Source organism: Syzygium oleosum, unplaced genomic scaffold (assembly GCF_021117445.2).
Source record: "Syzygium oleosum isolate NSW1041296 unplaced genomic scaffold, Sole_v2.1 Sole_v2.04, whole genome shotgun sequence".
Taxonomy (NCBI): domain Eukaryota; kingdom Viridiplantae; phylum Streptophyta; class Magnoliopsida; order Myrtales; family Myrtaceae; genus Syzygium; species Syzygium oleosum.
In genome coordinates this window covers 5,442,663-5,469,316 of record NW_026607488.1, presented here as the reverse complement: position 1 = coordinate 5,469,316, position 26,654 = coordinate 5,442,663, and the positions used below count along the sequence as shown (strand labels likewise).

Genomic DNA, 26,654 nt, shown 5'->3' with positions numbered 1-26,654 from the left:
AAAACAAGGATCCGACTGCACTAGCGTTTGTGTAGCTAAGTGGCCGATGGTAATCAAGGTCGTATCTTCCCTTGTTTCATTGGTATTGGCTCAGTCTGTGGATGGAGCACCTTACAGTGGACGAGCCATGAGCACTTTGATAACGCGATTACTAGGCTGAAGAATGAGACATGCTTTTTTTTTTTAAGGAAAGCTTGCTTGAGTTTTAAAGCACTTCTTAAAAACTTCGAAGCATTGTGTAGTCAAGATGGTTTCCATCGAGGGAGATACTACTCTAAAAACATTCCTTGCTTTTTTACCTGGCATGCCATCTTCATACCCCCCCCCCCCCTTTGTTTTCAAAAGGGAAAATGACACAAATAATCCCTGAACTTTGGCCCAATGTGCATTTTGATCCTTGAACTTTTAATTTGTTCAATGTAGTCCCTAAACTTTTATCTAATGTGCAATGTAGTCCCTTAACTTTTAATTTATTCAATGTCATTCCTGAACTATATGAAAATGTTCAATACAGTCATTTCCATTAATTCAAGTTCAGGGACTACATTGAACATTTTCATATAGTTCAGGGACTAAATTGAACATGTTCCAAAAGTTCAGGGATGACATTGAACAAATTAAAAATTCAGGGACCACATTGAACATTAGCTTAAAGTTCAGGGACTACATTAAACAAATTAAAAGTTCATGGACCAAATTGCACATTGGGCAAAAGTTCATGGACTGTTTGTGTCATTATCCCTTTTAAAAAATACAGACTCTCCTACCTCTTGACAAAATACCCCTATCATGAAGAGACCATATTACCATAAGATCTGCCGTCGTCGTGGCCGTCCATGGTCCCGGCAGCGAGCCAGACAGAGAGAGAGACAGAGTGGTAGAGCAAAAGGCAGAGAACCCAGAGGAGGAGAGAGGGAAGCACGAATGGCGGTGGTATTTTAGGTGAGCGAGGGTTCGAGTTGAATCGAGTTTGGATGATTTCGAGCGGGTGGCGAGTTCAAAAATTTACACGGAAACATGTGCGGAATGTAAATAAAGCCGTGATAAATAATAGCAACTAAAACCCAGGTGCAAAGTGGCGTCCAAAATCAATACTCGAGGTGCGAAATTACACTTGCACGGAAACGAAGACACGAAAAGCGGTCTCTGATCGGGAAAAAAAGTGAGAGACGTGCATCTTATCTTCCCATCGAATGATCACTTCCAAACGAGCTCCTGTTCCATCCGCTAGCTAGAAATGTCGCGCGCGTTTCTTATCTAGAAAGCCCCATTCATTCTTTCTTTTCCGAGTCCCGACGTCGTCACCCCCCCGTACGGGAGAAAAGGCAGCAGGAGCTGTCGGGACGGCGGCCGTCATTCAAATGGCCGTCGCTCGTCCCGCCGCGGTCCTCCCTCCTCCTCCTTTCCGCCCGCGAGCCCAACCGCCGGCCGCCGAACCTCGGAGCTCCATCGCCTCCTCCTCCTCCTCGAGATCGCGGAACCTCATCTCCCTTATAAGCTCGTGCCCGAGCATCCTGGAGTTCGCGCCGATCCGCGCTCGCTTGATCACCGCCAACTTCACCCGACACCCCCTCGTCGCCCCCCGCCGCCGCCTCCTCCTCGGCCGCTGCCGCCGCGTCCTGAGCGGAACCCATCACCTGTCGGAGACGGCGCCGTGGAACGACTACATCCAGGAGCAGCTCCGGGACGGCTTGCCGGGGGATGTGCTGGTTTCCTATCGTCGTATGGTCGAGGAAGGGGTGGCGTTGGACATGTCCACTTTTCACTTCTTGATAAGCGCCGCTTCGAGAACTACGGCGGTTAAGGACGTCGGCGAAGTCCACGGGCGGGTTCTGAAGTCCGGGCTTGGATTTAGCGATTCTTTGAGGAAGAATTTGATGGGCGTGTACGCGAAGGCTGGGAGGCTGCGGGAAGTGTGCCGGCTGTTTGGTGAGTTTCGTGAGAGAGATGTGGTAGCTTGGAATACTATGATATCTTGTTACGTTAGAATGGGGATGTTTGGGGAGTCGTTGGATTTGTTCGGGCGGATGATGGACGATGGAGTCGAGCCGGATGAGATCACTATGGTCAGCTTGGTTTCGGCGTGCGCGAAGATGAGGGATTTGGAGATGGGCGAGAAGATGCATTTGTACATTGATGAGAAGAATATGGAGATTGGGGGGACTTTATTGAACTGTTTAGCTGATATGTACGTAAAATGTGGGAATATGGAGAAGGCACGTAAGGTCTTGGGCGGTAGCGAAGCTGAGAATGATGTCGTTTCGTGGACCACATTGCTGTGTGGATATGCGAAAACGGATCAAATGGATGAAGCTGAGAAGTTGTTTGACAGGATGACTGAGAGGAACTTGATTTCTTGGACGACGATGACATCGGCCTATGTTCAAGCCGGCCGATATCCAGAAAGTCTCGAGTTGTTTATTGAAATGATGCTTGATAATGTGACACCTGATGAGGTTGCACTTGTTACTGCTCTCACTGCTTGCATGAATACGGATGGTTATGACACTGGAAGATCCATCCACAGCTTCATTGTCAAACACGGAATGACTGTCGAAGGAATGCTAGGAAATTCTCTACTTAGCTTGTATGCCAAATTTGGTCGGTTGGATGACGCCTTCTCCATATTTCAGCACTTGCCTTATAAAACCGTTGTCTCTTGGAACTCGATGTTGGATGGGTTCTGCAGAGCCGGGGATGTCGACAAGGCAAGAGGTTTCTTTGATGAGATCCCTGAGAAGGATTTGATTTCTTGGAACACTATGATCAGTTGCTATACTAGATCTCGCTCGGCTAGAGAGTCGTTTGAGCTGTTCCACCAGATGCAGAGTTTGGAGATAAAACCAGATAAGATCACTTTAGCCAATATGCTCTCTGCCTGTGCTAGCGTTGGGGCACTGAGTCATGGCACCTGGATCCATTTGTACATACAAAAGAACCAAATCCGATTGGATCACATTCTGGGAACTGCTTTGGTAGACATGTATGGGAAATGTGGAAGTGTTGAAAAAGCAAGAGACTTGTTTTCAAACATAACAGATAAAAATATATGTCTATGGACCGCGATGATAGGAGCATATGCCATGGAGGGACAAGCGCAAAAGGCAGTGGACTTGTTCGTGAAGATGGAAGCCACAGGAATGAGACCTGACTATGTCACTTTCATAGCTCTTCTTTCTGCTTGTAGCCATGGGGGTTTGGTAGATGAAGGATACAAGTACTTCCACAAGATGAAAAATGAATACAGAATTGACCCCGGGGTTCAGCATTACGGGTGCATGGTCGATCTCCTTGGTCGTTTCGGGCACTTGAAAGAGGCTCTAGAACTTATTCGTTCCATGCCGGTGGAAGCAGATGTCGTTGTTTGGAGCTCATTCATGAGAGCCTGCGAAACCCACCAAAATGTCAAACTAGCAGAGTATGCACACAAGCGTCTCATTGAGATCGACCCTACAAACGATGCAGCTCATATTCTTCTTTCGAAGATGTATGCAAGAGCTGGAAGGTGGGATGATGCAAGTTTGGTCAGAACAAAGTTACATGAGCTAGGGATTCGAAAGCATCCAGGTTGTAGCACGATAGAACAAAATGGTACCGTCCATGAATTCAGAGCAGAGGACTTCTCGAACTCTCGATCGCCGGAAATCTATTCCATGCTAGGTGAGATTGAGGGGAGATTACAGAAAGAGCGACATGAGACTTCGAGTCATCACAGTGAGAGGCTGGCAGTGGCATTCGGGCTGATAAGCAGCGAGAAGAGTACCATCCGAATAGTTAATAACCTTCGGATTTGCGGAGATTGTCATTCCTTCATGAAGTTCGTATCGCTTTCCTATGATAGAGAGATTATACTGCGGGACAATTACAGATTCCATCGGTTTAATGATGGACAATGTTCTTGTAGAGAATACTGGTAATTTGACGTACCACTTTCAAGTTAATTACATTTCTGTCTGCTTGTTGTTCTGTTGCAGAAAATTAAGCAAACAGAATTGCTGTCATGATATGTTACCCTGGAAGGTAACCAAGGACAATTTCATCAAATGAATTGGGTCAGGTTGCTCAAATGGGTCGGAACAGACAATGAGCCTAGTAGGCCAAATCCATCAACCTAGACAGAAAACACCATTGGTCTTCGGATGTTCATCATGAGATGAGCTTTCGAGCATGAACTAGCTTCAGATGTGCAAAGAAGTACCTCACTGCACTCGCATTAGTAAAAGTTAAAAACCCATTTAGGAGATTTTCACCAGAATGGTTCCTTTACATACACTGCCGCGTAACTGGCTCGGCTCCTCAACCGTCTGAACTTTCTAGCAACCAAATGAGATTTACCTTGAAGAAGATACAAGTAAATTCTCAATTCTCCTCATGCACTCTTAAGTTACCCTCACTTGCTTTCATTACCAACGATAAGGTAACTTTCGCTCAATTTCCACTGGTTTCTACGGGATCTTCAAGCAAAAGCAGATAGTTATAAGAATAACAACAGTCAGAAACATATGATTCACATTTCACATGGCTAAAGATCGCTGCAGAGCTTGAATTCCTGACATAAAATAGGTAGGTCCAGTATGCCTTCTTCATCAACATCAGGGAACAAAAGATAGTGGACGGTAATCGACACCCCCGACAAGACCAATTTAGAGGACATGATCTTACAACAGCAACTCGATACTATAATTGAAAAGCACTTTAGTCGGCTGCTATTACAGGAAAAGTTTACCCCGGAAGAAAAATGTGGGGGATATAGATGGGGAGCCATAAAAATCAGCTAACACCCATTTCACATGCAAAACAATTATGTGATATAATATGAGTTATCATAGCATATAATACGGTCATGTCTCTTCCAAAAAGCCAAAAAAAGCTGCAGCAGATAATTGCCACCACCAAGACCATCAAAGCTGAATCCCTTTCGGTGAAGAGAGAAATGTACAAAATTGATCATCCATGGCTGCTAACTGATGCACACAAAAACAGCTCTTTTGTAGACGGACGATCTGGGGCATCTACCTCAGTGATTGTTCCGGCAATCATGGGCATGGTGGCCACAGGGACTACATGAATGGTTAATACGAAGGGAGAAAAGAGCCACTTTGAAAAAGCCCATCTCCGCTTTTGGACTTTGGCGACTTATCATAATCATCCACAGCTTCTTCAACCTCATCAGACAAAATCTCCTTTGAACGACATTCCACGCTACAGAATGCTTTCTCGCCTCTGCAAGAAGTCAAATCAAGGAACACATAATGAGCAAGCGTAGGTACAGTAAAACAATAGTGAGGCCACGAGAGGAAGTGCAATTTATACAAACCTATAAATGTAGATATCTTCACCCTCTGGCAATGGCTTCTTGCACGTGTAACAGAGGCTCAAGAAGTCATCACAAATATACAAAGGAGTTTCTGAGCTTTTCGTTAGAGGTAACCCAGTGTCTTCCTCTATCTCCTTGCCAAAATTGCTCAACTCATTCGGGTGACATTCTAAAATGCAGTCACCATAAATGTGAGTGGTTTTAGAATCAGGACCATGTGAAATCACGCAAGTATAATCCTCAGAGAGTTCTATCTCACTCGCTGAAAGAGAATCAGCAAACCCACTGCCAGGTTCAACAGACAGAGGGATTGAAGTCAGACTAGTACACGAAACCTTACTCAATTTAGGACTTTCTCTAATCACTCGAGGACGATAACTCATTATTGTGCAAGAATCCAGTGAGCTAGACCGGATTTTGCCCATAGGGTCAGGTTCTATAGGGCCATCTGCAATTTCAAAAACAACATTGATGCTGCTGCTCAAGTGGAGTGGAGATTTGGCACGGGCATAACGAGAGAATGTGTAATCTTTAGGCAGGGATTTCGGCGATTCAATGGAACTGATAGTGGAATCATATTTATGATTCTTGACCCCGATCTTAGGTCCAAAAAGTATGTTTCCAGTATGAAATGACTGGAGAGCCCGGCCTGATAAGTTTCCATTGTCATCGAGAGAATCTATAATGCTTAAGCCTACTTTGCTACAATCCCAACTCTTTCGCTGCCCGACACAAGGCGATCGAGGGGACCTCATGGGGTTACTCAGATGTGGGAACAGCAAAAAATCAAGAGGAGATGTAGGGCTTCTAACCGAATCAGCATCGGCTAAGCCCTTCGGATTCAAACCCACATAAAGACCAGGGATGCTGAAAAGGGAATTGCTCCTACAATTCTGCCTTTTAAGATCGGAGTACAAATCAGAATCCGATTTTGTCGTTTGACCCACTTCTTTCTGCACTGAACTAGTCCTCTTCATCAGCATTGTGTCAAGATCTCAAAAGCTTCCTTCCAATAAACAGAAGCAAGCAGCTCACCTGCATCAGGTGAACAAATTTTCAAGGAACATCTCAACGATGAATAGTGAAATGGGTATTCTAAAAATCCACAATCCATTTATTAGCTGCATTACCCAGAACAAAAGCGATCAAAGAATCATCAAGTTCCATTCAAAAATTAAAATTTCTGCAGATGCAACAAGCACAGCCTGCGAACAAGCACATTGCGTGTTTGCACAAAACACTCACGAACGAGATAATCATTAATCGCCTCATCGTCGTTCTCACTCGCTTCCTATAACTATCAAAGCACTCGATCGTGTCAACAACCCGTATAAAAACCAGAAAAAGGAGCAAACTTTGAAATGCTTACACAACCCCCCGGAGAAGACGTGAATGGCACCTCCGATGAGACGAGTAAACAGTGTTTGTGAAGTTCGAGAGAAACACGGTGCGTGGTGTGATTTTATTCCCTTTAAACCCACAATAGCGAACAGACCCAGAAAGACGAGACAAAGCAAAAGCTCAAAAATTTGCATCAGAAGAGTCAGAGAAAGCGGAGTCAGTAAGCCCAGCCACGGAATCGGCTCAAAAGAGAAGAAAAGGGTCGGGGGGATGGAGAATCAAATGAACTCACTTGGGTGTCTTTCTTCTCTCTCTCTCTCTGTCTTTCTCCCTTTCTGGAAACTTCAAAGCGACCCTGCTGCTGTTTTCTCCAGTGCTTTCTCTCACACAGAAGAGAGAGACCCCTCAATGCAACGCTGAAATGTGTGAATTTGATGAGGAGGAGGCCAGGCCTCTTTCTATGAATGTGTGATGCTTGCACAACACTCCTCTCCCCCCCTCTCTCTCTCTCTCTCTCTCTCTCTCTCTCTCTTATATGCCTCAAAATCAGAGCTTCAATGAGCTTCTGGTGCACTCTTCAGTCTCCACAGGAGTACCCACAAGCCCCCCTCTGCCCCTCTCTCTCTCTCTCTCTCTCTCTCTCTCTCTTTCTCTCTTTGTAGTATTTTATACGAGTCGCACGATGTGGGGGAAAGACATAAATACACAGCAAAAGTGACCGTGTATCCGTCCAAGGACATTTGTTCGTAGTTTTTTCACACTTTTCCCCCCTCTCTTTCTTGTTTTCTTCTGTCAGAATCGGCCTCCTGACCAAACCAAACCTGAGATTTTTTTTTTTCCGAGAGGGGGCTGGAAAAAGATTTGATTGTTTTTTATTAAATCTGTAAAATTGATGATAAATTTCAGGATGGATAATTATTTACCGGTCATATCAGGTAAGAGTGATCGGTTTCCGGTCCAGTTCGATTTCCAATTTTGAGAACCGATGAGCAGACCGCTTATAAATTTCAGGATGGATAATTATGTACTGATCATATCAAGTAAGAGTGATCAGTTTCCGGTCCGATCCGGTTTCACCACCGGGAACTAGTTCGGTTCCCAATTTTGAGAACTGAGGAGCAGACTGGACCGGTCCAATAAAATCAATCACTTTTTTTTTTCCATCACAACGAGAAAAAGTGACAAATCTCAATATATTGACGGAAGCGACGATGAGTAAAAAGTCATTGAGGTACGACGATAAGGGAAAAGCGTTGTATGTGAGTTTAGTTCACCTTTAACTAATTTTCTTGAAGAAATAATAAATGAAAAAAGTATATGCAGTCTGTTCTGTCCGGTCCGGTTCCCCCTTGGAATCGGGAACCGGACCAATCCGACCATTCCGATCCGGTCCAGACGGCGCGTTTTACACACCCCTGATATCAGGTGAGATTCACCCCCAAAAGTCTTGAAGAACCTGTGATCGATAATGATAATTAAACCGAAAGTCCAGTAAAAAAAAGAAATATTTACTTAAAGCAAGATCAAGCAAAAAGTTCAGTTGAGAGTGATTTTCTTCCTGATTTTCACTTTTCAATGTTTGGGTGGTTGATTTTTATTCAATAAATATCCATGCGAAGGTCATTTGGAATTATTAAAAAATTTCCTCGTGACGCGCTTCTTTTGACATTGAAATCGCGAGAATATCTTCTCTAAGATCTTGTGTTCTTTGATGTGATTATGTTTATCGTTTTGACTAACCCAACATTGTTTAAGATATTCTACAATATTGGCCATTGGTATTGGAGTGTCTAATTTGTGCGAAGCTTATTTTACATTGCTTTTTTTTTCACTTTTTTTTTTTTGTAATTCTCTACGTTCACCAGCTTTTTGTATTCAAAGTTACAATTCCATGGCATTCTTTTGAAGAAAAAACATCTTCATCTTATTCCCATTTTGACCCCGCTTTCGCTTTAACATTTCTACATGTGCACCCTAATTTTCCTTTTCCATTTTTCTTCTCTTTGGGTTTTCAAGGAGAGCTCAAGGTGAGCAACTTAGGAGTTAATGGGTGCCCTGATTCTTCACCGTGTCCAATTAGCATGCCTCGTCCCGATGACATATCGACTTTTCCGTTTCGCACGCACGAATCCGACTTTCACGAATCACGCATTGAATCAAGAAATAAAGCCGGGCAAAGACAAGTAATCCACACCGGGCTCGAGCTGAATCGTATTATAGTTGCCTATATCCGAGCATAGCTTTATTCATTCCGTCTACTTCTTAATGTGAAAGGGTACCGTTAACAAGCGTTCCGAGACGCTCGTTAAGTATACTTTAATCTAAATAATTCAATTTTTAAGATATCAATTATGCATAACGCGAGACAGATCCTTAACATAGGGAAGAGAAATATTGCGTGACGACAATCACGTGTCCTTTCGTTGCTTCCTTGGGAGTAAGCCGCATGGGAGGATTGATGGACCACGTCGTTGCAATCGATACAAAAGTGCAACGGCAACAGCCAAATTGGACCCCATGCAATCAGCCATGGGGATTCTCTTCAATCATTTCCAAACTTTTTTCCCTTTGGCAAAAGCCCCTCGTCAATGATTTTACCAACCACAAAAAAAAAAAAAAAAAAAAAGAGAGCCGTCGTCAATGGCCTTCAAAACTTGTAAGCTTTGATTCGAAGCTGGCAAAAAAGGAAGTTTGGAATTGTTGGGAATCATTCCAGCACCAGGTGGAGAGTAGAGATTGTAGAAGAAAGGCACATGTGCCACAAAATTCCATTGAGCTCTTTCATTCAAATGGGTGCCAAATTACTGGCCTAAATGCACCCGATGCACGCGGAAATTTCGGATGCTACGGGCATCGTAAAATTTGTAAAACACTCGGCGCTTCGCCCACAAGTCAAGAGCTGCGAAATCCGGGATACGATTTCACTTTATTATAACCTTTTGAAGACGGACCAAGTTAAGTAAAAAATTAAAGTAAATCCTGACGAAAAATCCTCAAGTCTTGTTGTTTCTAAGGCATGAATCTGGTTACGACGCATGAAATGGCTTAAGGTACCAATCGATCTCTATGCTCTAAAAAAAAAAAAACAAATGGTCCCGTCAAAATTATCATGAGAATAATTGCTATGCCGAGCAAAAAAAAAAGGGGGAACAATGCTAAACTTATAAAGATTGATCTACAAATTTGGTATACTAAATACCGCGACGGTCCATAAGTGGGTCTTTAAACAAATGGGCGATATTCAATAACCAATTGCAAACCGACACGTTATTTAGTAAATCAATTTGTTAGCTAATTTTAGTAAACTTGGTATTTTCTAAATTGGGTTAGTATCACGAAAAACCCCAAACTGGTACACCGGTGGCAATTTTACCATAAACTAATTTTTTGATCACGAAAAACCTCAAACTGGTACACCTGTAATAAATTTACCCAAAACTAATTTTTTTACCACAAAAAACCCCAAACTAGTACAATTGCGATAAATTTACCCTCTATTAGTTTCCATTAAATTGAATTAATACCACAAAAAATCATAAACCGGTACGCCTGTGACAAACGAAAGGTAAAACATAAAATTGGTACGTCCGTCAATTACTGTGTGTCATTTAACAAAGCAATTTGACTATAAAATTTAACGGAATTAAACTGAGGGTAAATTTGTCACAGGTATACCAGTTTAGGATTTTTCGTAGTCAAAAAATTATTTTAGAATAAAATTATCACGGGCGTACCAGTTTGGAATTTTTCGCGGTATTAATCCTTTTTAATTAGAATCACCGTTGAAAAAAATATATATATTTCTTTTTGGGCTTTTTCTGGTAAGCCCCCCAACGGTTGGCTAGAGCCCAAGTTTCCGCACTGCACCGACCTTGGCGTCTTATTGGTCCGTCCTTCTTTTGTCGTTTTCTGATGCGACAGTCCTGCGTGAAAATCTGACGGTGGATGTGACATGATTCCGGTTGGGCGGGACCACCAATCGACGGTCCTCGTTCCTTTCCGATTCCGTACTTTTGAATAATTTTCTTTTTGTCGATACTGCCGTGCTTTTGAATTGCAAGGCAAGTATTTTGGAGGGTACCTCCGAAAAGACAAAAGAGGTCGCACCGAAAAGGAAAAAACAAAAACATAAAATCAGGAATTTCTCCCTATAAAAAAAAAAAAAAAAAAGAGAGAAAAGAAGTCACTAAAGACTTCAAATCATGCCATCCTAAATTTTTCCGTATAACATAAAAAATCCTAAATTTATATTTATATGACATATTTATCCTAATTTTTCAGCCAAAATAACGTCTTTTTTATTTCACTTAAATCACGCGAGTGTCATGTCAATACCGTTTGATTTCCGGTATTGATTTTTAATGATTTTTATTGACGGATGGTAAACGTGTCACGCAAATAAATTTTTTGGATTTTTTTATGTCAATAAAAAAAGTTTTATGGTAAATATGTCATAATTGGCATAGTTAGAAGGCTTTTTTAGCGGCTTTTTTTTTCCCTAAAAAAACAATTCAAAAATTTTCATGACGGGTTTTTTCTAATTTAAGCAACATACAATAAAAAATTCTAAACTACGTCCGCTGTGGCAACAATAATAAAAAACCTTAACTAATGGGAGAAGAGTTAAGCTGCCCACCTATATCATATCATTGACGGGGAAGGGATCTAGACACAGGACTGCTTGGGGCTGGATCTGTCGAACCGGCTTTTATTTCAATCCGTGTTTTCGATCAAAAAAAAAAAAATCCGTGTTGGATCGGCCGATATTAGCGATAATCAAGTCTTCCGTCGATTGGGTTACGGACTATGGTAGACGTAGCAGCGACATCGGCTGAGTTCTTGGACCAGATGAGGGGAGGTCACGAGACACTAGGGTTCTAACTTATTTACATGGGAGCCAAAAAGGCCTCAGCGCTTGGGTTTACCCGAACCGACGCACGCTAAATGCCTAAACGCCACTCTGAGAATTCGAGGAAGGGCGAGATCTTAGCATAAAGGGAGGACGTTTTTCACCTCTTGTCCGCACGGTTTTTCACCCACCAAAACCCCCCAAAAAACTTGTATCGATGCGACAAAAACATCCAATGCGTAAAACTTTATTCACTGTCGCGCCAATATCCCAATTTTTTTTTCCGCGTCGCCCATACCCAAACTTGTACTAGCACGGCAAAATCTTTCGATCTGTTTGTTACATCGGTACAGGTTTTGGAAATTCTGATGACATAAAAAGAATACTCGAGGCAGTGATGCCGCCGTGGGCAAAACTTATAGTTTTTAGTGTTACCGACCCCCTTAATTATTAACAAGAAAAATGTCGAACAATGCATCATGGGCACTTGTTAAGAGCCACATCAAACCTGCTCTGAAAATTTTTTAAAAAAAAAAAAATTTACAACGTCGACGATTTGATCAAGACGTGCAATTATTTCTTTTTTCTTTTTCACTTTTAAAAGTGTCCTGGGGGACACACATAAGTCCAAAACCGGGGGGTCGTATTAAAAGGAAAACGGGCTTAATTTTTGTACCGAAACGTCTCGCGTTCAAGATAAACCCCACGTGGCTATGTTTTAAGCAAACCGAGACCTAGCGACCGACGAAGCCCCGAGGTAAAAGACACCGAGTAAATGACATCTTAACATCGTACTAATCTTTCGAGCAAAAAAAAAAAAAAACATCGTGCTAATCTTAACGTAAAAAAATACTCGAAAAACGACGATTCTAGGATTAAAATAACAATAGTAATAATTTTTATTTGTTGATTTATTTATTGATTTAATCTACTATTTTACAAGCTCCAGCTCTGCTTCCGATCCTCCACAAGTTCCGATATATTCCCACCGTGTGCTGCGTGTGCGTGTGGGGAATTTTTTTTATGAACCGAAGGATTTAAAAAAACGAACTTCAGATTTTTTTGTTTTTCCCGACGTTAGGGCCCCGGTTGGCCTCGTACCATGGTAATTAAATTAAGCTAATTTCGTTTTTTTTTTTATGGGAAATGACAGAAAACTTTGTTACCAAACGACGTGTTCGTTACGCGGAGAATTGATGATTTGGTAAACATTCACTCGGAAAAATGGACGAACGAAAAATAATTTCATCGTTTACGAAAATATTTAAATCGCCGCTTATTGACTAATTATTTTCTAGCGATGCAAGCGATCATTTTTAAGAAATTTTTTACCGGATCATTTGTTTTCTAGGGTGCGCTTGTTTCACCGAAAAATTTATGGTAGATGAAAATATATTCCATTGGAAATCACTTTCAAGAAAAATGGTTAGTTTTCATTTCATTTCATTTGGTGGCTTTAGAGAAGTGATTTCCTTCTCGTTATAAGGGGAAGTCGTTTTTAACCTGTCCAAGCTCGCCGTTTGTGGTCCATGAAGAAGGTTTTTCATCATCGCCAACACCGGAAAAGCCGGAATACAGTTTCCCGAAAAATAGTTTCCCTTCAAACAAACGGGAAACCCCTGAGTTTAACATTTCACATTACCATCGACTTAACAGCAGGGTTCTCTCGTGGCATGATAAGAACAACCCATCTACCGTCACCTCTATTCATCTGCACGGGCCATATTCCGGTTACGATCTATCTATACGACGGAGTAGAATCACTTATAAACCGTCATGCGTGAGCTCAGTAATCGGCAAATCTATATCTAAAATGTAAATTTTTTTTTGCAAGGTTAAATCGGATTTTATTGGTGCTGACATTTACAAAACCCTTTTTTTTTTTTTTGCCCTAATTTTAGTTGGGCTTTCTGATGAGGGCTTTTTGCTATTGTTGGGTTTGGAGCAAGAAAGGAGGGAAAGGAAAGGTCGGATTGTTTTCTACCTTGGCCTAACTGAGGGTGACGTGGCAATAGGAGATGTGCCCCGTTGTTGACTAGCTCGCGCGGTGCTGGCAAGTTAGTAAAGACAGTGATGTCATGCTACTTTTTCTCGTGAATAAGTCCATTATTAAGTCTTAAAACTTATCGCTTTTTGAAAATTTGAGGACTCGATTGCATTTTCATGACGAGTTTTTAAATTTAATTGCACTTTTTGAAAGTTTTGGGACTCGATTGCACTAATTGAAAGTTTTAGGACTCGATTGCACTCTCGTGATGAGTTTTATGACTTGATTGTGATTTCGTGACAAGTTTTAGGACTTGATTGAACGTTTTTAAAATTTTAGGATTCGATTGTGCTTTCGTGATAAATTTTAGGACTTGATTTTCATTTTTTGAAAGTTTTAGGACTCGATTGCGCTTTCTTGACAAGTTTTAGGACTTAATTGCACCCATCCCTAAATGTTAAGATTGCACATTAGCTGCTCTGCAACACCCGCGTGGCCCAAAAGTCCGAGATTGATGAGCCTGTCATTGCTGCTCCTACCAAGATACTAGTAGTCCCGAAAATTTCTCCACGCCAGATTTATTGCGACTAAACAATGCAGCACGAGGTGTTCAGAAATTCGCTCGCGACTCAAATCAAACTCGTGACCTGATAGAAGATGAATTGCCACTTTATCACTGGACGAGTTGCAACAGTGCTCAGGGACGCAAAACATTGCATAACACAAGACCCCGCCGCATCCATTCTCCATTAACATAAAAAGACCCGATAAGGCGCGAGATAAAATTATATAAATGGCTCGGACGGGACATTGTTTGCAAATATTAAGGGTAAAGAATCAAATTCATGCCGCGCGTCAAATCTACACACGCTCGTGGGTCCCTTGCGAACTTAGGATTCATGATCTTTAAACTTATTTATATTAGAACTCCGTTAATTTCGTGAAAAATATATTTCTTAAATGATTGCTTAAAATAATTTTGATCGGCCATCGCTCGAAATAATTAATTAATGAAAAATATTTTCATTATTAATAATATTTTATGTTTGAACATTTTCTTGGATAACGAAGGAATTTTTTCGTTTCATTATTTTTTTTCATAAGCTATAATAAAATGATCATTTTGACGAAATATATATTTTGAAACGATCCGTCCGTACAAGTATTGCTCCTGTAGCCGCGGGCCCGCAGCCACCCGGTGCGCATACAAATGACTTTCGCAACCCGATTTTCCCAGCCGGAAAAGCTCGCCGCGCGGCAACGCTCGATCACTCGCCAAGTCACGACGACTCTCTCGCCTCCCGAGAGAGAACGAGGAAGCGAGCTCGAGCTTCGGAATCAATGGCGGCTCCACCGTCTCCGGCGGCGACCGCTCGTCTCCCTCCTCCGGAAGCCGCCGAATCGCGGCTCGCCTCCCTCGTATACGGTTCTCCTCGCGCCCCTCTCTCTTTCCCTCTCCCTCCCTCCTCCTCCGTCCCTCCGCGGCTCGCCGCGACGCGGATTTCGGCTTCTGTTCCGACGAGTTTCGGCGAGCGCTCGCCTTGTTTCTTTTGGGAGGATGCGGTGGTCGGTCGACCGCCGGTTCGTGCCCGTCGCTTCGCTAGCGATGCCGAGGCGGCGCGCGCGCGCGCATTGCGGAGTTGCATCGGACGTGATCGGATCGCGTCTTGATCCTCCACATGTGTACGGAAACAGTCGGATCGACGTGTACGCACGCTTTGTAGTCAGTGACCGACGTGTTTTTGTTGTTTTGTTGTTTCTGGTTCGCGTTTTTCGCTCGCCGGTTCTGTCGGACCGGTGTAGGATCACCCGGTCGTGAGCTGAAACGGTTCCGGCTGAACGCGCAGTACGTAATTGGACGATAGGTTGTTCGCGGGAAGAAGTTGCCGGTTGCGATTTCCGTAACTGCATTTGGCTTGGCACGCTAAGATGTTATCTCAGGCAGACTTATGATTTAGATGAAGTTATGGAAGGATATATTGTTTTCCTTTTGTGTATCGTCATCGGAGGCTCGAGAATTTACAATTTTATATAGGCGCCAGTGTCCGCGTGCAATTTGTTGTGATAATAAGATTGGCGTGTCGTATGTGGATTGCCTCGCGACTACATGTAGAGTTCTTTTGGTTTTGCCGACCGGTAAAAGCGATTTACTTGATGACTGTTGCATCATGGCTGCAGATATGTCGCAACAGGTGCAGGCGGCGATGGAAAACATGCTGAAGATGATAAAGTGAGTTGAGATGTTCCTTTTGGATTGCTTCTGTCTTCGATGCTGAAACTTCGGCTCCTCTTGATCATGATTGGCATTCGATTCGATTCACAGAAGTAGCCCATGTTGATTTTTGTTATGAATTGCTGCAACGGCACTTAGCAAGAAAAGCTTTGCGAATCAGTTTAGATCGTCCAATGTTACTTCCCCTTGTGTGCTACGGCCTTTTGGGCTTTTGATTTTACGATAATCAACATATTTTCATGCTTTTCTTTGTATCGGAGTTTGATCACTTTTCATACGTCATTGACATTTGTTTCCTTAAAGAGAATCTACAGTGCCTCTGCCCTAATAAGTGATTTCCATCACGTGTTTGGTATCCCTTTTTAAACTCAAGAGTGCTTTCACTATGTACATTCATCCATCTTGTATCGCAAAATCATCTTTCTAATCAGACATGTAGATAATCTCATCTGATAATTATATGATGACTATTGTGTAGTGAAGCTGATCAAAGCAGTGCTGGAATTATCGAGGATATAGAGAAGTGCAGGAATTCCGCTCTTGAGAGGAAGAAAGGTCTGGAGGAAGAGAAGAAGCAATTCCAAAGAGCTGCTTATGCTGTTATCGACATGCTCAATGTTGGAAATTGAGGCAAGCTTCAAAACTGTATTTATTCCAGTCTAATATGCAGGGCAAGAATATACTGAGCTTTTCTAGGTAGTTTGGAAAGAGATGGAACTCATCATTGTATTCACTGGTGGAAAGAATTTACAAGCATTTAAATAACTATTCCATATTTCCATCCTTTGCTATCGGTAAGGATTGTTTAACAAAAAGAGAAATGCTAAAACTATTTCATGGTCATCTGCATATGAATCTAAAAGATATACAAATGATCATTCTCTCTCAAGGCATTGAGTTCTTCCACTTTTGCACCATCAGCCATGAGAACTGTGCTTCCTCTCTTGCTGAACTTTTTCTCTGCACCCGCCAAATTAAGTAAAACAACACTAGGTCAAATTTTTCATGAAGGGAGGCATTTAGAACTCAAAGGATGTAAAGAGAAAAGTTGATATTATGTAACAATCTCTTAGCAGACAGTTTAACTCTGTGTACTACTTAACAAAGAGTATGAGTACACAAAGTTACCCTTACAGCAGCTGGCAGCACATCGTCAGTGATTATTCTTTGTGCAAGCACGTGTGTGGGGTTGTGTACTTGTGCTTTCATGGATTTCTATGGGCATGTGTGTGCATTTGAAGCCTGAAGTATACAGGCTCTTGTGATTATGATTTCAGCAGATTAATTCATTGTAATATGTTGATGGCTCTGCTGTTGAAAGCCATTATGTTCAACATAATTTGCATATTTATGTCTTCTATTGCCGTTGCTTGATTATCTGGGGAACTCTATGTTTGGCATTACATGGAAATGACTTGATTTTCGATAAAAATAGTAGAATATGTCCATCATACCTGCTATTTTGAGAAGGTCTTCTATGGAGTCGGGTAGATGTATCAGTTTCCCTGTCATGTTGCATTCCAATGTACTTTCACTGGGATGATGGTCGTGTATAATTACCCTTACTGGAAATGTGCTTGGTAAGGTAGTGGAGGGTGGCGGTGCTTCTGCGAAATGCATGCATAAGATTCTTTGACAGAATAATAATTATAAAGAAAGTGGTTCGCCATATGACAAAGTCTAAATTATTTCCATGGCTTGGCATAGCTCACTGATGTGATGTATCAATATGTCTTGGAGGTGCAGATAAGTTTATTTAGCATAGGAAATGGAAGTAGAGAGTAAGAGTAACGATTTTTTTTCCCACACATTCCAATAAAAAACCAATTAAAAAAGAACATTGGCTCCTGAAAAAGATCTTGGTGGCCAAATTTTCTTTAAGCTAACACTCTGAACTTAAATATATCACTTTAACGAAGCCCACCGTAAATGGGGTTTCCCTCAGATCCCAACCTTTGGACTTAAAACACACTCGGACTCATAAAATGTCAGATTCAATTACACAAGAAAACTAGTGATACTGAAGATTGAAATCATAGTCATTAGTAGCTTGCAGAAGATTAAGTTATGAGAGAGCAGAAGCAACTGTTTTGCTTAATGTTGACACTGTGAAAATGCAACTGTATCTATGAAACTTATGTTTTTAATTATGGTGAATGGATGTAGCATGTAGGCTCTGATTGAAATATCACCTAAACTATCTATTTTCTTGATCACCTAAGCCCTAAAAGTTACTTGCAGTCAAATTGTTTGTTGTTGGGGATTCAAGGATTCTGTTAATGTTAAAGAAGGAATATGTCAAACGGAGACTTGAGTTAGCCCTGCCACAACAGGAAGTTGGTACTTTTGGAGTTTGGTTCTAAGACATAATAAATTGTCACTATTTCCAGATGACATGATGACATGATGCTGATATTATTGTTTTGGGTGAGAGAAGCTACCATTTGCGTTTGCATCTCCACTACCATTGGCAGCATTCTCGAGTTCTTCATTTGATAACATATGCTGCCAAAGAAGAGAAACATAATAGTATATCAATCATCACCCCCTGTTTTTCTCGTTAGCTGCTGCTTTACTTCATAATGCTAATAAATTACCAACGTTCTTTACCATGTATTGCTTGGGTAAACTACTTTCACCTGCTTAAGTGGACTTTGAATTTCATTGAGGATACTAAATTTATCAAAATATTGCTTAGTTCAGGAGATATACCTCTATGTTCAGATCATCCAGAGATTCTGTCAGAAATTCTATTTCTTGTAGCACTTCTGGTTTCAGGCCTTTCAGGTACTGATTACGGGAAAGGAAACAGAAAAATTAACATGCACATCGAATGATTTTTATAAAATCATAAGGAAGAAAGCAATCAGGATAGCTGACAAACCGTAAACAAATATAGGTTTAGTTTAGCTGAAGAAAAGTTCTGTTATCAACTGTAATTTAGCGATATCTGAGGTGAAAACTCTTCCTTTTTTTTTAAATTATAATATTTAACTTTTATGGCATGCTTCAATCTCAAAATTTCTGACAGCCCTTTTTTTTTTTTTAAACTTTTGACATTTTTTTAGCTGTTATTTTGCTTCAGATTAGTCGAGTGATAGTAGGAACATTTTTGTCAACCTGAACAAAGTTGGTAATAATTATCTTCCCATCTTTGCTATGTGGCTGCACCAGTTGCTTGAAGTGGTGATGGCTAATCCGGATGACTTGAGAGAGCCTTTTTGTCCTCACTGTAAATGGTTGAGGGATATTAAAAATTACCCCAATCTCTCCCACCATTTCAGATGAGCCTAATTTTGTCAGAGGCTGCAATGACATCATATTAAGAAATTAAGTTACAGTGTATAATGTTAAAGATGTATGGGAGTAAGAAGGTGAAACTTAGTATATATGTTTATACGTACATATTTCATATGTATGTATAATGTATTATATAGTATCACCAGGAGCTCAAGCCGCCATTAAGGGTTCAAAATTTAATCTCTCGAGAGTTTCAGCATGTGAAAGATTAACTATTGTAAAAACGGGATATGATATTCTAGAGGACCTTTTGCTGATCATACCTGCTCCATTCCACCTTTGTATGTCAAAACATCCTGCAATTCGGGATACTGTTAAGACTTGTCCACATGATTTACTTGAATAATCTGGGCAGTAAAGGAGAAATTTTACCACTGCTCCAGATACTACTATGTAGAAGTCTGTTGGAATTTCATTTTGCAAGATGATCTCAACCTTGGGTGGAAAATACTCTGCTTTCATCTCAGATATCTGTTGTAAAAAATTCAATGACGTGATTCTAAGATATTGTCTGTTGAAACAAATGATTAACATCTCGCGGTTGAACTAATTTAAACGGAAAAGACAATAACATAGTTTACTTGACTACTCTCTGACCACATCAAAACCACAGAATTTAGACACTAGGAGAAAATAATGTTGCATTTAGCCTTCAGTTATGGCAAGAATACCTATTATCTGAGACAGGGTGCGCACGAACTTTTAATAACAACTTTAAGGGACAAGAAAAACTGTCTAGTCCTTTAATGATAGGTCCAGAGATGAAGACCCCCTGGATTTTTGTGATATATCTTCAACTTAGTTCAAACTAGTAAGCTAGTAACCATGCAAACTTAGTTGGAAGAAGGAAGGAAATTTATTTTACCAGCTGAGAAATAAGGTCTTCAGAGACTCCTTTGAATAGGTAGGCATTTCCTACAGTTCTATGGAATAGGTGCTGAGAAATTCCGGATCTGATTGCCTTTGGCAGGTCCTCCAGTACCTCTTCTTGTTGTAGTTCTGCTGTCTTGAACTTGAGTTGCATGTGTGCCAACATTTGCTCTTTTAAACCTTCTGGGAGTCTATTCTTGCTTGCGTAGCGCAATATCTCATTTATAGCATCCCTCTGCGAAGTTGTTGGTATGTATAGATTGTAAGCTGTACTCCAGGTAATGGCCACTGAGTGATTTAAATATGAATGATGGGTCCTTTTCAAGGGCAAGAAAAATCTTATTCGAATTAATGTCCAGTGCTCATCCAGGAACATGAGAAGTTAATGTTTCAAGTTTTCTTTTTGCATTTTGTGCCCTGAAAATGGTTCTCAAGCTCTGCAATTAGCCTTATGCACTTCAGTCAAGTTAATAAAGTTACCATCTTTTCAATTAATTTTCTTGACCTTTTTTCTTAGAATGGAATTTTCCTAATAAAAAGCAATTAATTTTGGAAAACTATCTGACTTTCTACAAATCTCTTCATTTAGGCAGTTCTCTGAGTTTCATCCTTGGACAGTTTTTTCTTTTCACTTTACATCTGATTTCTTTCTTCACTGATAACTCCGCTGAATGGCTAAGTTCATTGAAAAGCATATTTCAAAAGACCCTAAAGATGAAAAAGGCAACATATACTATCCGTAGTTTTCTCGGTTCATTCTTTTCCTGTTGAAGTTCTCAATAGCTAGTGTTGCTTGGTGTTAATGGTGTTAAGACTTAAATTGATACTATCTGACACAGATTGGGAACTACATGGACAACTAGCGGTTATGATAGGAGAGCGATTACCATGGCAAAGGTCCGAACAGCACTGTGGACGACAAGGTTTGTCATGTTACCAATCAAATATGCGGTGAGGCCAATGTTGAATAACATGTAGACCATATTGAATATTTTCTCTCCTGTGTTCACTGCATGCAAATCTCCATAGCCGACTGTGGTGAGGGTAACAATTGACCAATACATGGAATAAGTATAGCCCAGCCAGACACTCCTGTGTTTGAAATCATGAACCTGACTTCCAATCCATGTGTTATCTGGTGTTTTATGATGGAAGGCTAGCCAGAAATAGAAACAACCAGCTGAATGAACTGCAAATAGGGTAACCTGCAGAGAAAGTCACGAGGAAGAAAAGTTGCGTATGACTATCCATGTAGAAAACGGTTGCACCCAAGAAAATTCCCATCCTCCTAGGAAGGATATACTTACGCCAATTAGTTTGCAATATCTGGTCCAGAAATAGCTAAAGCGAGTGTCTTTCTCTAGCCTGAATACACAAAATAGGTTAGCCACATCGTAACTGTAATCTTTACCAGACAATAGTCAAAACACGAGTGATGTTCATTGCTAGGTGAGAATATCTCATGACAGTTAAAATGGATTTTAGTTACAAATATGAGTGTTAATGGTACCTTGTGAAGAGTTCACTAACACGCCGGAGTCGCCATAATCGAAGCAAATTGAGGAAGCCGAAAATGTTGCCATCGCGCATTTTTCCGGTTAAAATTCTGTATATTACTTGAAATGGAAGAGTTGAGGCCACATCCAAAGGGAAATAAATCGCTGTGACATACCTAGGATAGAAAAACTTCAATAAGGAACCGAAGAATCCATCTACTGGTGTTAGGTGGTTATGTCGTTGGACCAGTATTCGACCGAGGTGGAAAGCCAAGCTACTTGATAAGTCTGAAAACATTCAAGTGCTGGCATACGAGTTATCTTAAGACAGAGACATGTTGGTGCCATTTAACCTTGATAACACAAGCAGCAGTGGCGGCACTGTCTTTTGGTAATTGTTTTTCTTTTCCGGTGTTCTGAACAATGTCGACAGACGAGACATGATACTTTATCATGGTATGGATACCAAGTAATCAGGCATAACCATGCCGGAATTTAGTTTCGCCATTCCTGCAGGGTACTTCGCACAATTTACATCTATTTAGTTTTTGGTGTGCTGCAACCCTTTTGTCATTGAGTGCTAGGCTGTCCTCCTTTCCCTAATTCCCCAGCACAATGAAGTTTGTTGGCCCAATTCCAAAAAAAACCCTCAACTTTACACTTTGTCCCAAATATATCCTGAACTTTTTTTTATCTCAAGAAAAATCACAAACTTTTATCTAAGTCCCAAATCTGCCCTCCCGTTCAAAATCCGTCCAATTGACTCAGGGAAAAAAAAAAAAAAAAACAGAGAACCGGCAGCTGCGGCGGTGGCCAAGCCTTCGCCGGTGGCCGCCGCAACAGCCGTCGGGAAGGAGCGGTGGCCCACGCACAGGGCCTTCCGGGCCGGCGGCCGCCCAAACAGGGCGCGCGACCCCGTCTGGGGAGGGCGCGACCCTCGCCCCGAGATCGGGGTCTGCGCGCACTCGCCGGTGGCCGCGACCCTCGCCGACCCTCGCTTCAGGGCCTTCTCGAAGGCCGGCAACCCTCGCCGCCCAGGGCGAGCCGCCGGCGAGGCGCGTAGCCCCGATCTGGGAGGGCGCGACCCTCGCCCGGATCGTGGGCTGCGCGCACTGCCGGCGGCTCGCCGGGGGCGGCGAGGTCGCCGGCCCTCGCCCTGGGCCTTCTCGAAGGCGGCGACCCTCGCCGACCCCGGGTGAGGCTGCAGGCGAGGGCGCGGCCCCGATCTCGGGGAGGGCGCGACCTCGCCCCGAGATCGGGGGCTGCGCGCCTGCTCGCCGCAGCTCGCCGGGGGCGGCGAGGTCGCCGGCCTCGCCTGGGCCTTCTCGAAGGCGGCGACCCTCGCCGGCCCGGGCGAGCCGCCGGCGAGGGCGCGCAGCCCCCGATCTCGGGGAGGGCGCGACCCTCGCCCTAGATCGGGGTTGCGCACACTCGCCGGCGGCTCGCACAGGGGGCCGGCGACCCTCGCCGGCCCTCGCTTGGGCCTTCTCCAAGGCCGGCGACCCTCGCCGCCCCGGAGTGGCCGCCCGGCGGGCGCGCGGCCCCGATCTGGGGAGGGCGCGACCCTCGCCCCGATCGGGGCTGCGCGCCTCCGCCGTGTGGCTCGCCCGAGGCCGGCGAGGGTCGTCGGCCTTCGGGGAAGGCCCAGGCGTGGGCCGCCGCTCCTTCCCGACGGCTGTGGCGGCGGCCACCGGCGAAGGCTTAGCCACCGTCGCAGCTGCCGGTTCTCTGTTTTTTTTTTTTTTTTTTTGACGGATTTTTAACAGGAGGGCAGATTTGGGACTTAGATAAAAGTTTGTGATTTTTCTTGAGATAAAAAAAAGTTCAGGGTATATTTGGGACAAAGTGTAAAGTTGAGGGTTTTTTTTGGAATTGGGCCGAAGTTCGTTGGACTCATATACATCTAATTAATGGTTCCATTAAAGACATGGTTGTGGCTACATGCTTAGTCCTGGGCGACCCTGCGCACCCGGCATCCTGCAAGAAAAGGCCCCTGACTATAGATAGGGCGTTAGCGCCCCAACTTGAAAACTCAAGGAAAGCCTTTATTGATATGATATAAAAAAAGTTCTCTTATCCATCGATCCAATGCACAATGCTAGCCGCCAGAGTTCCAGTGAAGCTGATGTATCTGTAGCCGCCCGGGAAGGCAAAGAATGAATGGGAGAAGGAAGGGGGGTCCCGTATTTCATAGAAATGGCTGCTTTTAGGCGTGATCTATCTCTCTGCTTTTCATAGTCAAGATAAGATGTGCCCGTGGGAAAAGACTGTCTCTTTATGGAGAGACTCTCCTTCTCAGATTCAAACGCGGGATCTCCTCTTGATCCGGTAGTAGGGGGTCTTAGTTTTTGCTGTTACAGAATCCCGTGCTACGAATGAATCTAGTCACCATCTGATTTAGCTCTTTTTAGTATGGAAATGGCTTAAGGAAGCGAATGACCCGGCGATCAAATTCTTGGGGGGAATCATCAACTTTATAATGTTTTAATAACGGCTCACGCTTTTTTAATGATCTTTTTTATGGTTATGCCGGCGATGATAGGTGGATCTGGTAATTGGTCTGTTCCGATTCTGATAGGTGCACCTGACATGGCATTTCCACGATTAAATAATATTTCATTCTGGTTGTTGCCACCAAGTCTCTTGCTTCTAGCGTAGAGTGAACATTCCTCGAAAAAAACCTTAGGGAAAGAGAGGCGAGTGAGGGGCACTCATCATACGAAAGCCTTCGAGTGCCGATCTTCGCTTGGGCCGGCTCCGAGACTCTACCCTGGCTTTTCATTTGTTCCTCCCAGGGGGAGATGGCCTAGCTTGATGGTTCATGGCAACATGGCAAGAACTAAGGGAAAGGTACTACTAAGTACTAGCTTATCAGCTATAGCCACGAGGCTTGTCGGAAATCCTCTCTTATTTGAAAAATGTGCAAGTTTGTACATATTCTGATATCTAAATCTCCCAGATAAATTAATTGTCTAGGTTAGTCAATCAATGTTGTCTTGAGGCCTGAGCTAGGCTTGTTAGATGACAAATTCTACGTTTCTTTCAAGGCTTAGGCCAGCTAAGATATTAGCTAGGCAGCTCATTCCCAGTATTAGGAAGAAAGGCTCTCCCATACACTGAAAATAAGTTGGAAAAACGAGGGACCAATCGCCAGAAGTTCGAACCGTTAGCTAGCCCTCTTGTGTCACGAACCCGGTGCAAATGAAGCCGTTAATCTGAAATACAAAAGGTGGAGGACGTGCGCACCTGATAGCAATCTTCGTGTGGTCGTCTACTAGGAGATAAGTCGATTTATCCAAGTAGGCCACGAAGAACGTTAGGATGATGTCGACGGCGAAAAAGCTGTCGACAACCAGATCGACGTACATCAGAGACCCTGTTGCCACCTTCCTGAAAGCCAGCTCGAAGGGAGATGCCCATGCTGAGTACACAACCAATATCACAAGAAACGTTTGCCACAACCTGCACATACAATGATCAGAATAGTATCTCCGTCTTTCCTCCCAATAGCAGCATCATGTGCTCAGAGTCCCGAGAAACAAAAAAACATGATAACCGACAGACCGGAGAAGGAAAAAACTTACCGATATCTACGATCGTAAGGAGCAATCACGTACTTCTTCAGCTGCAGATAGTTCTCATCGACGACGGTACCGAAAGCCGGCAGCAGACTGCTAGAAACCGATGCCAAGTTCTTGATCTCGCCGCTGGAGCGACGCCGGAACAGCAAAGGCAGCGGCGACCTCGCGTCCGGCGCTGGCATTTCTTCGCGGGGCTTTGCTTGCTGCAACTGCTGAAAACTCTCAGCGCTTCAGGGAGAGACGGGCAAAAAGGGTCCGAAAGTGAAGGGGCGCGCTCTTATTCTTGCTAGTTTCACAAACGAGTCATATCGTCATCAGCTCAGCGCTGTGACAGATTTCCCTGTTCATCCGTGGCGACGGATGGAGATTTAAAATAAAAAAAAAATCTCGCGATAGGTGGGAGAGAGCTTTCTCAAAAACCATATAGTATTAAGAACTCCAATGACATTGCCTCGTGGATATGATAGTTTAAGCGTTGGGATACTGTTTTCAATGGCCATTTTCCGACCTCGAGCATGTCACACGCTCCAAAGTCAGAAACCTCTTTTGACATAAACTATGGAATTGCATGCACGTAGACATCTTCTGTCTGATTTTTTTTCCTTGTAAGTCTTCGGATTCAATCAGGGCCGTTTCCAAATTCTCCTGCCATCAAATTTCCGTTGTCTACACAGCTAGTGGGGTGGGGGGGCTTTAGCCTTTGATTTTAGACGTTGAAAAATGCGCAAGAGTTTCCACTTCTCGTGCCACTTATATGGGTCATTGGATCCAGAGCGATATGATAGAATAATGCTCGTTGAAAACAGCAGAAATATGTCTTTCATATAGACAATCTTGTGCCCCATAGAAGATTAGCAAAATACGACCCTTCTCTCTGTCTCTCTTATGGTGGTGTCCAAAGGTCAGCTTTTGCACAGCAAATTCAAAACCCACTTCTCCTATCTGATTAGAGGTGGGACACTTGGGACAAGATTAGACGGATACGAAAGGGAGTAACTTTCTTGGACCCTCTTAAGGAGGTCGTGTTGAGTAAGCACATTCATCTTAGACAAGGTTGCATGTGATGGAACAGAAGTACCGACGCTTCGGCATCGATACAGTATGTGACGAGGACTCGAAATCAAGAGATTTAAATCAGAGAAATCGAAACGCCACGCGAAGGTGAAAGGGGTTCGACTTGCTCCTGAACTACGGCTTTAATTTATATCAAAGAGGCTTACCACAAGTTCGGCCACCTCCGACGACTAGAAGATCGAAGCTGTTCGCTGAGCTTGGGAGGCGTGGGTTGTGGACGTGGCTAGTGACCTGAAGAAGGAGAAGAGGTGCGTGTTCCCGGTTCCTCGATTCGTGATCAACCGAAAGGGAAAAGATGATCTAAACGGAGAATAAAGAATAAACCGAGCAAGCCGCTTACCATATCTTTCTCTAATAAATGCCTTGGGAAGAAAAGCGTTGACTACTGGTGAGGATAACATTGAGTGTCACATGCGAATGACGGGAGATTTCTTGGTATCCCTTTGCAAAGAGTTGACCGAGGATCGGTGGCCTCTTGCACGCATGTCGCTACCTTAGGTCACGACAGATCAGCTCTCTTTGTCTTGAATTCAGCGTCGTGCCGAGCCACCAGTTTGTGCTCTGCTCATGGTGACATCAACCATCTGCTTGCCCGATCTCAGCCTT

At 43.0% G+C, this 26,654-nt stretch overlaps 4 protein-coding genes across 11 annotated transcripts; 2 read left to right on the top strand and 2 right to left on the bottom strand.

Moving 5' to 3' along the window:
* The first annotated feature begins 1,333 nt into the window (after positions 1–1,333).
* LOC115674342 (pentatricopeptide repeat-containing protein At2g29760, chloroplastic-like) lies at positions 1,334–3,944 on the top strand. Its single transcript, XM_030596702.2, has one exon. The coding sequence runs from the start codon at positions 1,362–1,364 to the stop codon at positions 3,915–3,917; it is 2,556 nt and encodes an 851-aa protein (XP_030452562.1). The 5' UTR covers positions 1,334–1,361; the 3' UTR covers positions 3,918–3,944.
* A 714-nt stretch (positions 3,945–4,658) lies between these two features.
* LOC115674344 (FCS-Like Zinc finger 10-like) lies at positions 4,659–7,267 on the bottom strand. Of its 2 annotated transcripts, none has more exons than XM_056310830.1 (3): positions 6,687–7,267; positions 5,318–6,352; positions 4,659–5,223 (listed from the first exon to the last, which is right to left on the bottom strand). In XM_056310830.1, exons 2-3 carry the CDS (start codon positions 6,298–6,300, stop codon positions 5,073–5,075), a joined length of 1,134 nt encoding a protein of 377 aa, XP_056166805.1. In that variant the 5' UTR covers positions 6,301–6,352; positions 6,687–7,267; the 3' UTR covers positions 4,659–5,072. The 2 variants fall into 2 exon arrangements, with proteins under 2 accessions (XP_056166805.1, XP_030452569.1); XM_030596709.2 differs by having other exon boundaries at positions 6,951–7,267.
* Positions 7,268–14,718: 7,451 nt separating this feature from the next.
* LOC115674346 (uncharacterized) lies at positions 14,719–21,004 on the top strand. The gene is made up of 4 exons (XM_030596712.2): positions 14,719–14,920; positions 15,673–15,724; positions 16,206–16,357; positions 20,737–21,004. The coding sequence occupies exons 1-3, from the start codon at positions 14,836–14,838 to the stop codon at positions 16,354–16,356; spliced, it is 288 nt and encodes a 95-aa protein (XP_030452572.1). The 5' UTR covers positions 14,719–14,835; the 3' UTR covers position 16,357; positions 20,737–21,004.
* LOC115674343 (potassium channel KAT3) lies at positions 16,484–26,521 on the bottom strand. 7 transcript variants are annotated; one of them, XM_056311052.1, is made up of 15 exons: positions 26,389–26,521; positions 26,195–26,279; positions 24,978–25,260; positions 24,640–24,855; positions 21,408–21,569; positions 21,205–21,262; positions 20,785–21,102; positions 19,893–20,132; positions 19,400–19,498; positions 19,291–19,323; positions 18,848–19,033; positions 18,440–18,517; positions 18,169–18,232; positions 17,182–17,334; positions 16,484–16,687 (listed from the first exon to the last, which is right to left on the bottom strand). In XM_056311052.1, exons 3-15 carry the CDS (start codon positions 25,154–25,156, stop codon positions 16,584–16,586), a joined length of 1,890 nt encoding a protein of 629 aa, XP_056167027.1. In that variant the 5' UTR covers positions 25,157–25,260; positions 26,195–26,279; positions 26,389–26,521; the 3' UTR covers positions 16,484–16,583. The 7 variants fall into 7 exon arrangements, with proteins under 7 accessions (XP_056167027.1, XP_030452565.1, XP_056167030.1 ...); XM_030596705.2 differs by lacking the exon at positions 26,389–26,521 and having other exon boundaries at positions 26,195–26,380; XM_056311055.1 differs by lacking the exon at positions 26,389–26,521 and having other exon boundaries at positions 18,193–18,232; positions 26,195–26,380.
* Between the last annotated feature and the right edge of the window lie 133 nt (positions 26,522–26,654).